Source organism: Rhipicephalus microplus, chromosome 3 (assembly GCF_043290135.1).
Source record: "Rhipicephalus microplus isolate Deutch F79 chromosome 3, USDA_Rmic, whole genome shotgun sequence".
Classification (NCBI taxonomy): Eukaryota; Metazoa; Arthropoda; class Arachnida; order Ixodida; family Ixodidae; genus Rhipicephalus; species Rhipicephalus microplus.
The window spans coordinates 241,459,868-241,478,643 of record NC_134702.1 but is presented as its reverse complement, the minus strand read 5'-3'; the positions used below and the strand labels follow the sequence as shown (position 1 = coordinate 241,478,643).

The window sequence follows — 18,776 nt, the reverse complement described above, 5'->3', positions numbered from 1 at the left end:
TCACACTGGGCTGGTCTGGGAATGTCTCCCCTATGCAGCTTTTCTACAGATCTGGAATCAATAGACCATTATTTTTTGTCATGTCGCCGTTACACTCTAATAAGAAAACATCTCCTTGCCCTCCCATTCGCTAACTTGGGCTGCCCTTCACCATTGAGAATATACTCTTCTTTATTGCTTTGGTTCTCGGCTACAGCCACAGGAATGCCTTTGATGCCATTTGCAGTTATCCTTATGAAATAAAACGCATGCGCCTCTAAATTCCAATTTGTATAGTTGTTATTATAATATTAGGCAAATTCTAAACATCAATTTTAAACGTGCTTGAAAATACTGCAATTTCAAATAAATATATATAATTCTGTGTGGTCTAAATCACAGGAAAATGTTGCTCTCTTTTTGTATTTACGTGTGCTTTATCCTCCTTCTGTTAGGGTTAGATATCATTCGAAAGGCCTCAAATTTCATATCTTCAATTCTTGGCCAATCCCCCTAAGTGGGCAAGAGCCATAGTAGAGGAATCATCATCATCATTTTTCCTGTGATCGATAAAGCGCATTTGTTTGAGGTGCTTTGTGTGGTCGTCAATCCCGCGTCATCACACAGCGTTCTTTCCCAAACATTTGCTCAAGAAACAGGAGTGCCGCAAGATTGTGGAGTTAGTTGCACACATTTTATTAACAAAATAAACTCTTTGCGCTTGTTCATTCCCCGAAATATGTTTTACTGCTCATATGTCGATGACGTCCAGCTTGGTTTTAGGTCTTGTAATCCGGCCATGTGTGAAGGGCAGGTGCAGCTTGTCTGGAACAAACCAGGCAGAAAAAAAACGGGTTCAAATGGAATGTACAACGAAGCACGTGTATCCTGTTCTCCAGGCAGAGAGGCATTTATTCAGAACGTGGTATTCAACTGCATGACCAGCTTCTTTCTGTTAATGCTGAACATATATTCTTACGCCTGCTCTTATACACTGCGCTAACCTTCATACCACGCATCAAGGATATAAAGACAAACAAGTTCATAAAAGCCACGAATATTCTTTGCCATGCACTACGTGGAGAAGTGAGAAGTGCCTGACGAACTTGTAGTGTCGTCATAATCGTCATTCATCATCATTATCATTTTAAAGAAGATAGCCTTTGTTGGAGTCCTTCAACGCAAAAATTTCTGTCTGTCTGTCTGTCTGTCTGTCTACCTGTCTGTCTGTCTGTCTGTCTGTCTGTCTGTCCGTCTGTCTGTCTGTCTGTCTGTCGGTCCGTCTGTCTGTCTGTCTGTCTGTCTGTCTGTCTGTCTGTCTGTACATTTGTCTGTTCACGCCTAACGGGGCTACTCTGAATGGCCCCAGCCGATACCCTAAACGGCCGACCCCATCCGCAGCGCCCACCAATGTTGCTCAAGGTCCAGCGTTCATACTTGTGCGATTGTCAATTGAAAAAAAATTGGCCTGAATCTACACGTTACGCTGTAAATGTCGTCGAAAGACGATAGTCTTGCGTCTGGAGAGAGTGAACAAAACGTTTATTTGATGTTCTGCGCAAGAAAATCGGTGAATGGTATTCTGAAGGCGAATAGAGTGCCTCGAGCGTGTAACGGAGGCGAACAAGCGCATCTAGGCACGTTAGGCACAAGCGCCATCTGGCAGTTATCTTCGAAAACGAAGGCGTGCGTGACCGCGGAGAAAGATGCGTGCCAGTCACGGAGGTGATAAGATGTAGAATGCAAAGCGCCGGGCAGGTGCCACCACCGTGCCTTCGAATCAAAGCGTTGGAAACACCTTCTTGAGCATCGCGTTGCACTGTCAGCGCAGCGCGTTAAACGCTACAGTCCTTAGAGTTACTTGTGTGTGTCTCTTCTAGTATAAAGACAGACATAGAAAACATAGAAATGTTGTTATGGCGCCTGAGATATCCGCAATATTTGATTTTTCAATTGATAATTGCACAACTATAAGCATATTGAGGAATATTGAGCAATATTGGTGGGCACTGAGCAATATTGAGCAATATTGGTGGGCGCGGCCGATGGGGTTGGCCGTTTGGTGCCGTTTGAAGTATCGTTAGGGTGGACAAACAGACAATTGCACATACAGACAGACACACCAAAGTTTTTCGTCGAAGGTCTCCAAGAAAGACTATCGTCTTTAAAAACAAATATTGCGCATATCTGAGGCACCATAACAAGTGCATATTCTGTGTGTGCGTCTTTTACTAAAAAAGGCTTACATAGGTGATTTTAAGGACCATAATGTTTATCTTCCTGCGCCAACCATGCAACGCTTGCACGAAAAGGCGAGTGTTCTCAGAGCTTTGCTAAGACGATACAGTGGTGGCACCTACCCGTCGCATTGCGTTCTAGATCTTATCACACAGCGTCTACAGAATACCAGTCACCGATGTCTTGCGCAGAACATCAAATAAATGGTTTGTTCACTGTTTCAAAAAGCACGACTATCGTCTTTCGACGACGTTTGCAGATTAACATGCAGATACGGGGCCAAGTTCACGCAACTGGAATGTCGGACGTTAGCAGCCGCCGCGGCTCCTTCGGCCTACGAACTAAGTGGCGAGATAGGCAGGCGCCATCGGCCGCCTTCGACGTCATTTGATGTATCTCCACTTCATCTCTCGCTACACTCGTGACTTGAAAGACACGCTCATGGAGGAAGGAGAAAATTTAGGAGAGGCCCTGACGTCACTCGTTGTGAAGTCGTGGTGAAGCCGGAAGTCGGCCATATTGACTGGGCAAGTTCTCCCCTCGAATGTAAAGCAGAAGGCGCGACTCTCTTTTTTGGCTTGGAAAGCACGTGGGCGGCGCAGCGCGCGTGTCGTGACGATCCGAAACTAATGGGACGGGGCTCAACACTCTGGGCCAGTGTGACACCTTCGGTGAAATCATTTTGTCCGTGTATTAACAGCGAGTAACATCTCACCAGCAACGAAGCAAGTATGAGAGAACGCGCGCTAGTTGCACTGACAATGGCGAGTGTTTTCACGTCATTAATTCAGCAACTGTACAGACACCCCGATCGGTCCTTCGTCTTCGTCTACGGTTGCATTCCGACACGAGGCCGACGCAGCGCTCGGCCACTGGGCCCGTGTTCCACGTGAAACTCACCGGTGTCAGCATTCTGCGACCATGGTGAATTTGAGCACGGTGCAAGGGACACTTGAACGCGGTTGCTCTAAAGTTGAGATTACAATGCTGGGGGCGAGTATAACAAGCGGAACAGAAAATGTGTTTTATTACGCACATGCAAATTGTTACTGTACACATACCGAACACGAAACTACGTATGTGCTCATGGTCCTCATTGCGTCCTGCTGAGCACAAAAGTTTCGTCCGTTGCCACAAGCAGGACCACTGCCCAACCGTCACTGACCTGTAAGGCGTTCGTCATCGTTCCGCTTCGTCATGGTTCTCAAGGAAATTTCGCTGAACACTTTAATTGCTTCATCCGTGTCATCCGCCGCACGACACATGGATATGCGCTCGTTCTACGCACTGTTGAGGCCCCGTGATAGACAAAAGGTTTTAACAACGTTGCTAGGACTGCAGTAACTGCCAGGAAAACACTGTGTAACCAATAACGCGGCACAGAGAACTGCGGCTTGATCCTCTATTTTCCCAGTATTCCAAAGAACACAGATATGACAGTCGCTCTTTCATTTATTTATTTATGTTTTATTTATTTATTACATACTGCAGTCCTATAAGGACCAAGCAGGAGGGCAGATGGGAAAGTTACATGTATCGCATGGTAGCGGTGAATACATATCAATAACCATGCTTTGGTCATACACACGAACAGTATAGATATATAAACAAATACACACATACATACATTTATACACACATTTTCAGGTAAAAAAAAAACGTTGCACAGTGCAAAACTCATTGAAAACTAGAAAGTTGCAACGATCACACTGTCTCTAGGTCAAGCAAAACAAAACCATTATACAGTAGAGCTCGTACATTCAGGGACCACCCTAAATTTTTCAACTTCAAAAAAAGAGACAAATACGCACTTTTCCCAACAAATAATGAAAACCCACAACTAAAACATCCTCAACCGTTCGAGAGCTACACAAAAACTAGAAAAGCACCAGCAAGCGGTCAGCAAACCTCTGAAACAAAGATGATAATTATTCTAGGGCAGCAAGCACCTTCGCTGAAAAAGCGGCCGCAGTTTGCGCAGAGAAAACCGAACTCGGTAATGCATTCCAATCCGCAATTGTCCGCGGCAAGAAAGAGTATTTGAATAGATTTGTGCGGGCCTTGTAAGGAAGAAGATTGTGTGAGTGGCGATGTCTCGATGCTCGAGGTAAGAACGGCTTGACATAAGGGTTTGCGTTAAGCTTCAGGTGGCCATGAAAAAGCGAAAACAAAAATTTTAGGCGGGCTAGTTTACGTCGCTGCTCTAAAGTTGAAATTCCATTTTGCACCATCAACGAAGATGGGGAATCAGTGGATCTGTACTTGTTGAAAATAAAACGCACTACCCGGCGCTGCACCATTTCTAGCTTTTGCTTGTCTTTCTTAGAAAAGGGGTCCCAAACATTGTTGGCGTATTCAAGCTTAGGTAACACTAAGGTCTTATAAGCCAACAGTTTTGCTTCTGTAGGGGCAGCTTTAAGTTTGTGCCTTATGAACCCAAGCCAGCGCATGGAAGCTGCGCAGGTATTTTCAATGTGCTTAGACCACGATAACGTATTGGTAATTGTCACCCCTAGATATTGTATTCCGAGTTTTCTTTAACAGTCACTCCATCGATACAGTAAGAAAACTTAAGCGGCTCTTTTTTATTTGTGATTCGCAGTAGAACAGTCTTATCCGAGTTTAACTTCATGGACCACGACGTGCACCATTGGCCAACACGTGTCAAGCTGTCATTTAAGAATATTTAACCCTCAGTACACGTAATTTTTCTAAAAATTATGCAATCATCTGCAAATCATCGTATTTGAACATCAGACGAGACAATTGAAGTTATATCATTTACATAAATTAAAAAGAGAATTGGGCCCAAGGCGCTTCCCTGTGGAACACCCGATAAGACAGGTAATGCGCCTGACGAGCACCCAGAGATCCCCACATATTGAGTCCTGTTGGAAAGGTAAGATTTAATCCACTTAACAAGAAAATCGGGTATACCAATGTTTAGCAGTTTGCCTATAAGCTTACCATGAGGAACACGATCGAATGCTTTGCTAAAGTCGAGGAATACTAAGTCAATCTGGCTGGCCGAATTAAGGGCAGAGGCAATTTCGTGCACCGTAGCTATCAGCTATGTGTGCGTCGATAGCGCTTTACGAAAACCGTGCTGAAATTCAGAAAGTAAGCCGTTACGTTCAAGAAAGTCTGTTATGTAGTGAGCAACAATGGGCTCTATCAATTTACAGCATGTAGACGTTAAAGAGATCGGGCGGTAGTTTTCTATCCGTAATCGATCGCCCTTCTTGTGTGTGGCCAATATGTGAGCAACTAGCCAGTCATAAGGCAAAATGGCAGACGCTAAGGACAAACGAAAAATTTCAGTTAAAATGTGAGATATTGGTTCGGCGTATCTGCGCAAGAATGCGTTGGTTATGCCATCTGGTCCACTAGATGACTTGTCTCGTACACTGACCAACAGTGATAACATGCCGTTTTGACATATAAAATCAACAGGAGGGCAGGCTGTAGGAACCAAGGGATAACTGTCATCGTGAGGTGCGGAAAATACTGGATAGAAGTAGTCGTTTGCCTTGTCGGCCACTAAACGGGCATCGGTAATAAGAGAATCATTAGGTTGGATTTGTTCTAGTTTACCAGTTTTGGAAGCTAGATAACGCCAAAATTTTTCCGGGCTTTCTTTGATGAAGTTTGGCAGCGTTATTCCAAAATATTTGTCTCTAGAAGTCGCCAGAGCTGTGGAGAGCTCAGTCTGCAGCGTCTGTATCTGCTGAACACTTACGATCTGTTTTTTTTCTTGCGCGTTTTAGTCTTCTTTTTAAGTGTATTACGTTCTGATCAATCCAGGGACTTTTGCGCCGTGACTGGATGCGGCGTAAGGGAACGTGTTTGTCAATACAGTCCTTCACAGTTTTCTTGAATGTTTCCCAAAGCGTTCGTGGATACGTATCAGAAGTATTGTCAACAAGCTCCCACCGTCTGTCAAGTACGGATTTATCATCAGCACGCGTAAAATCTTTGATTGTTTTAAGTACAGGCCTATTAGGTACACACTTATCAAAATCGCATGTAAGAAGTACTATTTTATGGTCCGATACTCCCGGCCCCAAACTTAATTCATACTCGGTAAATGCGTTGCTTACGAAAACAAGGTCTATTATTGAGCCGCTGTCACCATGCTCATGCGTGATGGTGCGTACTACTTGTTGTAAATCGCATGCTAGCATGATATCCACCAATGGGCAATCGAGCAAATCAGTAACATTTTTCCGAGACCAGTCGATTAACGGTAAATTAAAGTCGCCTGTCATTATAATTTTTTATGAACCAGGGAAGACATGTATCTGTACAGAGAAGATAAGTACTGAGATGGCGATGAGGGCGAACGATACGCAGCGCACACTGTAAGAATGTGGCCCCAGCAGTTGACTTTTAGAAATAAACTTTCATGTTCATCAATTTGGGGCAACAATGTAGCAGAAAACGTGCTCTTCAATATTATCGCTTCTGTCGGTATTTGATGGAGGCGAAAATGTTGTAGGCCTGTGTGCTCAGATTTGTGCGCACGTTAAAGAACCCAAGGTGGTCGAAATTTTCGGAGTACTCCACTACGGCGTCTCTCATAACCATATAATGGTTTTGAGGCGGTAAACCCCACATATATATGTCGGTATTCGGGAAGAATTGGCGCTTAGATGGTCTCTCGCCAGCGTTTGAAAACATGAACGAGCGCATTGTTCTCTGCTGACGTTTATCGTCTTTCTTGTGCACTTCATGACACAAGAACAGTGATTCCCGTGGTTTTGTTCGGTACACACTCTCGTTTGGTCAATATACACGCGAAATATCAGATAATTAGTGAGTTGTCTCCCGCCCTGTTTTGACATGCAGCCGCCCCGTTTCGCTTGCTTGCTTGATCTCTTTTTTTTTGTGGCTTTCGCCCACTAAAGAGGAGTGGCCCAGAAGCCGGAGGTTAATGTAAGTCAATCTCTTAATATTATCCAGCCTAGGAAAATAGAATTACTATGTTTTTACTTGGTGGGATTAATTTTGCACAGTGTGAAAAAAGGGGGGAAAGACGATAAATGATAAAATATTTTGAATAACTAAGGTGTAATCGTTATATTAAATTCTTCTGAAGGTTGTAATTACAGTTTAATACTTAAATAATAAATGTTAGATTGGCAAGTAAACCTCGAGAGCTGATCAATGACTCAGCAAGGTCATCTTCTTTTGTTACACAGGAATTTGCAGAGAGCCCCACATATGTTACCGTCACTGAGTCCTAATGTAGCAGCCCCAAGGAACAAAATATCAGGAGTAGTAATTGATATTCCTAGTTTTTCCAATAAAATTTCGACACAATGTTTTCTTAGATTTTTAAAACAGTGACTTGTGTGAAGAAAATGGTAGATATGTTCGGGTTCATTACAGCTTTAGCACAGAGCGGATGGCACCCGGCCAGACCTGTTTAAGTAGAAATTTTGTTATTGAGACTTCCAATTTACGCGTGGGACACCATTTATCATTCCATGCAAAGTGCAGGTGCGAGAAATCTCGATTCGGTATCGTAATTTTTGATGAGTCTTCAAGGAGGGACATTTTTAGGAACCTCGCTGCTGTAACATAAACTGTAAGAGGCATAATTGGCACAATCAGAAGATCAAGGGATGCATCTCATTTATAAGTATAGTACGATGGCCCGGCACCCACATCATTCGCACTAGACGAATGTTTGCTGGAGATAATGATTTAAAAGTTTCGCCTTTTCCTATCTCTCGCTCCCCTCGTCTCTGTCTTTACCTTTCACTTTTTATCTGTCCTGTCACTTTCTGTCTTCCGTCTACTACCCATTTTTCCTGGCGGCGAGGGTTAAGCCTGTGTAGGTGCCCAAGCTTCGGTAACTATATTTGGTTATAGCGGTGATGTATGGCTGGCGCCTTCAAGTGTTCTACTTTGTAGCTCGCCTTCTTGAGCTCAGTGGTGGGTGGTCACCATCGCCGCCGAACTTCAAATGCTTCACATGGCAAAAGCCTTTCTCTCTCTGAATTATCGGTCCCAGAAAAGGAACTGCACCGATAAAAGCTCCAAACGTACCCAAACTGATTGTCACCACTTTTCACACTTTTTGGTCATACGCTCTCTTACAAACAACGAGTCTGTTGCAGCATTGTCGGACTTCCTGATAGCCAGAACACTTGTAAACCTAATAGGCAAAAAGTATGATGCGAAGAAGCTGTCATCTGGTGATCTTCTTGTTGAAGCGACCGAAAAAGAGCACTCGAACACTCTCCTGAAACAAAAGCAGTTTGCACACATGAAAGTGGCTGTCAGCCCCTACTGCAGTCTGAACACTTTACAAGGTGTCATCACAGAACGCGATCTCATGCGCGAAACTGAAACTGTCCTCCTTGAGGGCTTCTGAGAGCAGGGCGTAATCGCCATACGTCGAATAACAATCAGCCAGAAAGGTGAGGAAGTGGTAACCCCGCATATAGTATTAAATTTCAATTGCCCCATCTTGGCCGAATCTGTGAAAGCGGCGTTCCTTCATTGTAAAGTCCGTCCGTATATACGTGACCCCAGAAGGTGCTTCAAGTGCCAGAAATGTAGACATGAATCAAACACCTGCCGCGGAAAACTAACATTTGCGAAATGTGGTGACCATGAGCACCCAACCGAGAACTGCACTTCAAATCAAACCGAATGTCCTAATTGTATCGGGCTGCATGCCGCGTACTCACGCACATGTGAAGCGTTCAAGAAAGAAAATACTGTTTTCACACCAAAGTTACACATTCTCGGAAGCCTGGACGAAGGTATCCCTTTTTTGCCGAAGATCATACGCTGACGCAGCTCGCCGTGTAGCCGTACGGCGTCTATTGACGGTGGGTACGCAATACAGCTTTGCTGATGCGTGCACATCTGTGCCCCCCACCAAGCACCCACCGGCTGCACCAACCTTTCAAGTCGCGGAGGTCGACCTCCATCAGACCTCAGAGACGACAGAAACAACTGAGACATCTGTATCTTCTGACAAACTTCCATTAGCTTCCGAGGGTCTGACAGAGGCAATGGAAGTGAAGCCAGTATTCTCAGCGTCTTAAGATGATCACGGAATCTCCCCAAGTGAGGTGGGGCCCCATAGATCGCCTCAGAGGGAAGAAACATCCTCCAGTGAAGCCGTCTGATAAAGGCGGCGAAGTGTGAATAAGTCACGCTCTTTTCCACAGTCATGAAAATGGCTGTCGAAAGTATCATCCACTGGGATCGCCGAGGCTTAATTAAGAACTTGGACGACATCAATGAAATACTTGTACAACACCTAGCAAAGATGCTTTGCTCACAGAAAACACAACTAAAACATACACACAATAGCCTTCTCAAAAGCTATGTTGTATACCGAAAGAACAGACAGGGCACTGCTTATTCATTTGGCAGTGTCGCTATCGTGATGCAAAAAGCAGTTCCGTCCCAAAGCCTCACTCTGGTTACTGACTTGGAAGCAGTGGCAATACGAACCCTAATTTTTGAACGAATAACAACCGTGTGTTCACTATACATCCCTCCGGACTACCAACTCTCTACCCAAGAATTCGAAACACTCATCGACCAGCTCGTACATCCATTCCTGTTGGTTGGAGATTTTAATGCGCACCACCCTCTATGGAAATTTAGAAGAAAGGACTCTCGAGGCTACCTAATTGAAAACTTTCTGTTGTCCTCTGACTCCTGTATATTTAATAAAAAAAAGCGAACATACTTTAACGCAGCGCACAATTCGTACACAGCAATAGACCTTGCTATCGGCTTTCCTCTTGGCAACCACTGAGTGGGCTGTAATTCATAACCTCTACGGAAGTGATCATTTTCCTGTCTGTCTAAAACACACAGGAAATGCGAGTACGACGACTGCGAATATAACTAGGTTCAGAGAACAGGATGCGGACTGGACGAAATTTTGAGAACTCTCAAAATTATCACGCTCATCAATGAAAAACCTAGGCATTGATGAATGTGAAGCTTTGGTCACACTGCACATTTTACAGGCCGCAGAGCTATTCATCCCACATACATATAACAACATACCGAACAAACGATGACCTTGGTGGAATGCTGAGGGCAAAAATGTTCGTGACAATCAAAACAAAGCATGGTCATACTTCCTCACGTATTCTACAGCCGAAAACTTGGTGAATTTTAAGTGTGCAAAAGCAAACAGTGTACGTTTCTGGCGAGAGTCTTAACGACAAAGCTGACAGTCCTTCTTCTCATTGCTTAACTCTTACACTAACCCACATAATGTGTATATCAGAGTAAGAGCACTCCAAGGGCACATCACTCACCTGGTGCCCCTTGTTAGTACTGCTGGTGATACACTGAAGTACCAGGCAGATGCCATAGGCGAACACTTTGAGCATCTTTTCAGCTCAACACACTAAACAGACTCCTTTAGGCGATACGAACTTGCCGAGGAACGTAAACTTATTCACGATGAAAGGCCATCAGCAGGAGGGTAGAATGCCCCCTTTACTATAGGTGAACTAACAGCAGCGCTGGTAACGCGTGGCAGCTTAGCAGCAGGCTCGGACAGGATTACTTACGGCATGCTGAAACACCTACAGGAAGAAACGCTTGACGTCATCCTCAATTTTTTCAACAATGTATGGTCCTCTGGGCGGCTACCCATGACCTAGAAAAAGGCAGTTATCATACCGATCCTTAAACAAGGAAAAGAAGCCACACTTGCTGCTAGTTAGAGGCCTATTGCGCTGACTAGATGTTAGTGCATGCAAGGTGTTCGAAAAAATTGTAAATCGCCGCCTTATGTATTACCTTGAATACAATGACCTCCTTGATCGTCGTCAAGCTTGATTAAGATCTGGCTGGTCGACAACTGACCAACTGGTACCGTTTGAATCCTATGTAAGGGATGCCTTCATTCATAAACAATGCTGCCTACCTGTATTTTTTGACTTCGAGAAGACTTACGACACGACATGGCATTATGGCATTCTCCGTGACCTGCAATCTTTCGAAGTGTCAGGAGGTATGTTGAATATCATTGAAAACTACCTTTCTGACCGTACATTTGTGGTTCGTGTTGAAAAAGCCTTATCAAAGTGGTTTACGCGAGAAAATGGCATCTCCCAGGGTGGTGTCTTTAGCTGCACACTGTTCATTGTAAAAATGAACTGCATAAGCACTATATTGCCTCAAACAATCTCCCACTCTGCATATGTGGATGACATCAAAATCGAGCAACCTAGCCATCTGCGAACGTCGGATTCAGTTAGCAGTAAATAGGCTCGCAAGCTGGACAGACGAAAATGGTTTTAAGTTTAACTGTGACAAGACTGCTTGCCTACCCTTTTCAAAACTACGTAGTATAAGGCCATTCCCCAACATTTCAATGAATGTACAAGCCATAGATACTAAAAAAAGATCACAAGTGCTTAGGTGTTGTGGTTGATGGAAAGCTCAGCTTTGTTACACTTATCCAACAGCTGCGACTTAAATGCTTCAAAGCCTTAAACCTGCTCAAGATTTTCCAGCATCAGTCATGGGGTACAGACCGTGACTGTCTACTGAACCTTCTCAGTAGTGTAATGCTTTCACGTATCGATTATGGCTTGGTGGTTTACGAGTCACCGTCAAGATCTGCATTGAAGATGCTTGACCCAGTTCACCAGCTTGAGCTTCGGCTGGCCAGCGGTGCTTTCCGAATCAGCCCAACAGTCAGCCTGTATGTTGAGACAGACTGGTGGTCACTAGAACGGCGACGTCAGTTCACAAGTGTCACGTATGCCACCAAGGGGCTTTCCCATGTCGACCACCCAGCTCGTGCTGCTATTGCAGGGTACATCAAACGCCCACCTGTTTTTTAGGCGACCGTCAGCTACGTCACCTTATCCTTTCACAGTGGCCTCGCACTTTGAAAACATGCACAACTGGTCTCCAATCTTCAACTAAGCTCTCACAGGGACACTGTGGTGCCGTGGGAAATGCTGGCTATCAATTGTTACTTGTTATTCGTAGAGGTAGGAAAGCATGGCCTCCCAGTCACAATTGGTCAACACTTCATGCAGTTGCAGTTCAAATACAAGTGTAGTGAGTATTATACTGATGCCTCTAATTACTCTGCAGTCGCTTGTGCGGCACATGGTCCCGCATTTTCTGACTCTAGAACAATGCACGAACATAATAGCCCATCTCTGCAATATGCTATGGCATACATTTAGCTGTAAGGCATATTCTAAAGGTGAAAGAACCAGCCTCAATTATATACACATATTGTTTCAGTGCTGTGACTGCGATGTCTTCCACTAAGACCCTCGAAAACCAAGTTACTAATATTCTTCTAAAATGCATCATGTCAGCCTACAAATCTAAGCTCAAAATCATGCTATGCTGGATTCCAGGACACTGCAACATAGCTGGCAATGAGGCAGCGGACCAACTTGCGAAGTCCGCTGCACTCCGCCCAACAGTAGACGTCGTTGTCATCCCATATGAGGACTTGAGGCCGCTAACCAGAAACCGAATGCGTAAGCAATGGCAAGAGAAATGGAACGCAGCATTTGAAAACAAATTGCACACAGTAAAGCCAAGAATAGATAGATATGCTCCTGAAAAAGGTAACAGGCATCAATAAGTTGCAGTGTGCAGACTCAGGATCAGTCATACACATGCAACACACTCGCACCTTTTGAGCAACTCTCCTGCACCGTGTTGTGAAAAATGTGGTGATGTGCTATCTGTCGTTCACGTTTTAACTATGTGCCCGTACCTTGAACCACAAAGACTGCATCACTTCCCAAAGCTATACAAATGCCACATACCGCCTCACCCTATATTCTTTCTTGGGGACGATTCCTTGTTTTCTCCAAAAGTGGTTTTAAAGTTCTTAGCGAGTGTAGGCTTCCTACATTCCATAACATATTCTCACTAATCTCAGCCTCCTCTCAATCCTGAGGGAACCGCTGAAACTTTTTTATCAAATGCCATGCAGCACGCACTCCTTGTCCTGGCAAGAACTGTTGCCGACACTGCATGACTCTTTAAAACCCACAAGCATAGCCCGTTTTAAACCCTTCACACATAGTCACGACACCCAAGTTTAAATCCTATGCTCCACTTTTTTATTCTTGCGACCCTGAGTACACTTTCTATAATCAAATTGACCAAAAACAGTGTGTTTCACGCTCTTTGGCCTGAGTTGCCTTTGCGCCACTAAAATCTACCATCATAAATGATTTAAAAGTTTCTCGTACTGCTTATGCCGACAACGACGAATTCATCCGTTTTTTTTTGCCTACCATCGTGCTTAATCAACTGATTTCACTTCCTTTATGGTTTCCAACAGCGCAAGTGGTAGTAACAGTGGGTAGTTGAAAAGCACGAAATTTTCTTAGGCTGAACACGTTGCACTAAAATAGAAAATGTGCTTTCAAAAAAATCAGTGGCAAGGGGGATAAATTGTCTGCAAGGTCAATCTAAACAGTTCGCGAAAATCAGAACAAAAAGTGGTCTGAAACCTATTGTGACAGACATCAGCATCCACGTGAGGATTGAAGCGTGACTAGGTGAGGGGGGGACAAATAGTGAAAAAAATATTTAGACGTTTACTTTGAATAGTTCTCCATTTATTTGTTACGAAAAATTAGTAGAATATTTTAATGAAGCTTTGGTCTTCAGTATGTGGTTGAGCAGCTGTTTTTTTTTTTTCTTTTTGCGTTTGGTTTCAAAAACAGTGGGCACATGCAGACAGTCTGGTAACATCAGCCAACGGATTTGGCGGCGTATTCAGGTGATATGCTATCAGAGGTTGTGTTTAATTCGGCGTGTTTTTGTTTCGGCGCATTGCCAGGTCATTGAGGCATTGCTCACTTTTCCGTGATGGTTTCGTGCGTATTTTCAGAAGTTTACTTATTTTTATGTGCTTTTCATAGCTCTGCTAGCTCACAGACTGTAGATAGCCGCTCCTGTGACTGCCGACTGCTTTCGCTGGCGCACGGCCGGCGTTGCCCTCGCCTTTGGTGACTGTGAATGCGACAGGCTAACCAACAAGAGGCTGCACTCTACAGCTGCCAAACCTATATTTTTCAAAACTGCTGTCTAGCTGCAGTGATTTTCATCGATTGGTCAACGTTAGCTTTCGAACCATTATGCTATTGTGCTAGTGAACAGTCGCCTCACAATTGCCTCGGTGAAGTTTCTTGTGCATATTGCAAGTACGTCATTTGACTAATAAAATAACTTTGCTCACTCATTCTTTGTTATTTAGTTTTTTTCTTTCGCAGACACAATTAAGGCGCAATAAAATCGCGTAATAAATGCACGTAGCAGGACTGCAATGAAGAAAAATTCGATTTCGCGCCATGTAGGGCAAATGCGTGAGTAGCTACCGCTCTTGGTTGTGATGTCACTTTTATTTTTTATTTTTTGTGGTTACTTGTTTCTTCTTCACGTAGATGGTGACGGTGGCAACGAGCCGCCGACTACTGGATCCATGAGCTTCTATGGAAGTTACGCTATCAGTTTACATATACCTTGTTGTCTGTACGAAGGTAGCGAAGGCGAGAAAAAAACCACTCGCTCGTTTTTGAACGCTAGGTAGTAAAGATAGTAACCATGGTCACAGGACGGTCATGAATCTCGAAGCATGAATCATTAAGAAAACATGCAATTCTGTATGTTCTCTACGTAAAAGTGACACTGACGAAAACATTCCTAATAACTGTAACAACCAGTGCCAAACGAATGAGTGTTGGGCTGAAACATATGTTTGACTGTTTAGGATACTTGAGAACTCCTTTGTATAACATTTAGTTACCACATTTTTGTCTTTACTGGTATCTAAAAGAAAACACATATAATACCAATACCGATAACAAAGATCAGCAAGGTAATACACATACACATGGATGATGTTTATTCACAGACAACAAAAGACATTCGTACTTTGAAAGTTTTTTTTTGTACATGACTAGGGCGTCAGGGCTTCGTGGATCACATTTGGATCCAACACTGAGATCTCACTACATTATGAATAAGACGTAGCATAGCGAGTCAGCGATTGCTAATACACTACCCGACAAAAAATCAAACGGCACAAAGAAGCGTGGTACAAGCGCTGCGAAGACGTTTTAAGAGCATTTTTATACAAATATATCACTGTATACAATGACAACATTTAGAAAAAGAATTAAAAGCAGACAAGTTACAATCAGTTGTTATTTGGGACGAGTTAAACAGCGCTTCTGTATAGTGAGGCTGACAACAAATACGTTATTGCAAAGGACACGGAGCACATAAACAAAGAGAGAGAGAAATAATGAAAAGGAAGAGACAGGCAGGTTAACCTAGACTAACTGGTTTGCTACCCTGTACGGGGGTGGGGAAAAGGGTCGGAAAGAGGATAGATATAGAGAGCTATAAAATATGTTAGAAAAAAACCACATGCAAAAATGTTCTATGTCCTGTCTGACGACGATGAGTTTCGCATTTTGGGGACCATCATAAAATTTTCATATACTTCTACACAGATAGATATATAGATAGATAGATAGATAGATAGATAGATAGATAGATAGATAGATAGATAGATAGATAATTAGATAGATATCAGGCGAAAGGATGGACGGGCTTACCGACCAAAAGACAAATGCACTCATAAGCATGACAAATAGCATTGTTGCGCAGAAACAATTTAATCGGAAAGCTGTCAAAGCTTGCAAGCAGAACAAGCAAGATCGCACAACCACCCCCTCACGATGCTCCTTTAGCATGCCAATTTTTCCAACTTCTTGAAGTTTCTGTGACGCATGCTTCGCATTACGGCTTAGTGTTCCTTATCGGCCGCTGCCTGTTTCAAGTTATTTGTGGTTCACATGCGTGTGATTTCCACCCCGTTCTCTGCATGTGCGCACTCTTTTGTCATTTTGTTTCTATTTCGCCTTGCTTCTAGCAAGAAAAACAGAGTCCACGCAAGAGCAGCCAGCACTGTCAGCGATCCACAGATGAGAAAGAGAACGTCGTAGGCGCCTTCTCTATCCCGGAAGTACCCTGTGCGTGAACATGGAGTAGAAGTTTTTAGATGAATAGCACATACATTGGCACAAAGTATATATTTTTAGATTTACTGAATTCATCGAGATGTCTCGTAAAGATGAAGTAGATGTCATACTTTTCATATGTAATTTCAGCTTACATTTTATTTACTTGCTGAAAATGCACGACGGTCGTGATGTTTTGCTGAAAGGGTGGTGTGAGAGAGCAGGTTTATTTTTACATTTCTTTATTTATTTATTTTAATTATTCACGCAGTACTGCATACCCTATCTGAGTTCAAGCAGGAGGGCAATAACTGAATACATAAATGAATATCAATCAGAAAAGGAAAAAAAACCAACTGAAGAAGTCACAACTAATTAAGCTAAAAAATGAAGAAAGATCAACAACAGTATGAATAAAAATGACATCAGAAGTGCATAGTGGTAGTAAGCACACAATGCATGCACATGAACATATTCTTATATACCAACAAAACACTTGAAATAGGCTAAATGAGAAATGAAGGATTAGTCATGCCATATAGCAATAAGCAGATATATGTTGAATGGTACAAGCGCCTATATTTTCAAATGGCTGCAGGTTATTCCAACCGGTTTTAGCGCACAGAAATAACGAAAATTTGAGGGTTTAGTCGAGACGAGATCTTATATGGTGTCCAAGAAAGATCGTGACGATTCCACGTTGGCCTGGGTTGACGCAACATCTAGTCATGTGGTGCGTGTAGAAGGTCGTTAATCTGAGATACCTAGAATCTCCTTGAGATTCAGTTGCTGCCCCGCCGTGGTGGTCTAGTGGCTAAGGTACTCGGCTGCTGACTTGCAGGTCGCGGTATCGAATCGCGGCTGTGGCGGCTGCATTTCCGATGGAAGCGGAAATGCTGCAGGCCCATGTGCAGATTTGGGTGCACATTAAAGAACCCCAGGTGGTCGAAATTTCCGGAGCCCTCTACTACGGCATCTCTCATAATCATATGGTGATTTTGGGACGTTAAAGTCCACATATCAATCGTCATTCAATCGCATGCCTTTTTGATCGTTGTAGTAGCATGGAAAAATTATATCCATCCCTCATCGCATCCCGCGTTCCCGCGGTTGCGATGAAATCCTATCTCACGTCAACGGCAGTCAAAGATGCAAGGATGGCGCCATCAATCTACCGCCTCTTTTTTCACTTATTTGTCATTGTGCTACATTTTACCAAGCGTGCACTCCCACCGTATAAAAAGCCTGCCAGAAATGTTTGCTGTGTAGTGAAGCCTTGGGACGTTTAAATAATGGGTTGCACTCTCAAATGCATTCTAATGAGTCACCTAAAAAAAACAAAAAAAAACGCCAGTCGCTTTGACAGTGCATGCCTGATTGATTGATTTGTGGGGTTTAACATCCCAAAACCACCATATGATTATGAGAGACGCCGTAGTGGAGGGCTGCGGAAATTTCGACCACCTGGGGTTCTTTAACGTGCGCCCAAATCTGAGCACACGGGCCTACAACGTTTCCGCCTCCATCGGAAATGCAGCCGCCGCAGCCGGGAATCGAACCCGCGACCTGCGGGTCAGCAGCCGACTATCTTAGCCACTAGACCACCGCGGCGGGGCTGACAGTGCATGCCTGGCCGTGACTGTCGCCCTAACCTGTTGTCACCGAGCGCCTGCTAATAAACACACTAAGAAATTTAGGGAGGTGCGAGATATCAATTCCAATACCTCTCGCTTGTATTCAATTTGCAGTGCAGTGCTGGCGGCACAGATATATGCGGAAGTGCTTAATACGCGCACAAAATATCCTTTAGCATGCCTAGCCCTGTGTTAGTATTGGTACTGTAGCACGGTTGAGCTCTTAAGGCTCACTTACCCCCGAATGCAGAGATGTTACTTGGCTCGCGACTTCAACTTAACTTGAGCAAGTCGGCGCGAAGCAAGAAGAGGACTTCAAAACGCCCAAGTCAGTCTTCGCATTTAGTAGATAATCAGGCTGTCTTGCTTGGTCAAGTCAAGAACGAGCTTCAAAGCAGAAACACGCTGCATGCCTGCTAACGAGGGTAATAATGAAGTTGTTCACGTATGGCATGCATTACATAAAAAAACCATACGTTTTAAAATAAGTATAAAAACGAAGGGCTACAAGCATATTCTTGCCATTTTACGGCTAACGAGTGGCACGTGGTGCCTGCCGCCACTGTGATGCGCAGTGTTGCTTCTGTAGAGCGTTCGTTGCCCACTGGTTTTAGTGGCCACCCAAATGCGGCGCGTTTCTGCACGGTTGCTTGTTTGGAGGCGAAGCAAGCATCGCGTTGGGTTCTTTCGTCATCTTTTTTTTTTTTTTCAATCGAACGCCACGGCATGTATTTGGGCTGACCTGGCTCACGAGGTGATGCGATTTTCACGGTATTTGCCTTTCTGTTCACCTGTGTGCATGCCTGTAGCGGGCTAGGTTGCAGTTATTATGAAAAAAAAACAAGTTCTGGGAACAAATGGGATTCGTATCCTTTTGTTGAGCTTGGTAAACAAGAGTAAAAGCGGAGGT

The 18,776-nt window shown here is 43.8% G+C and overlaps 1 protein-coding gene across 2 annotated transcripts in view; it reads right to left on the bottom strand.

The window, feature by feature from the left end:
* Positions 1-651: 651 nt before the first annotated feature.
* Positions 652-18,776, bottom strand: part of LOC119168921 (monocarboxylate transporter 11) — a 109,650-nt gene continuing 91,525 nt past the window's right edge. Inside the window, exon 6 of one of the 2 annotated variants that reach the window (XM_075890852.1) lies at positions 652-804. In XM_075890852.1, the coding sequence (XP_075746967.1) occupies positions 731-804 (74 nt within the window). In that variant the 3' untranslated portion in view covers positions 652-730. Of the gene's footprint in view, positions 805-15,086; positions 16,243-18,776 lie in introns of those variants that run through there. The other variant, XM_075890853.1, reaches the window with a different exon arrangement.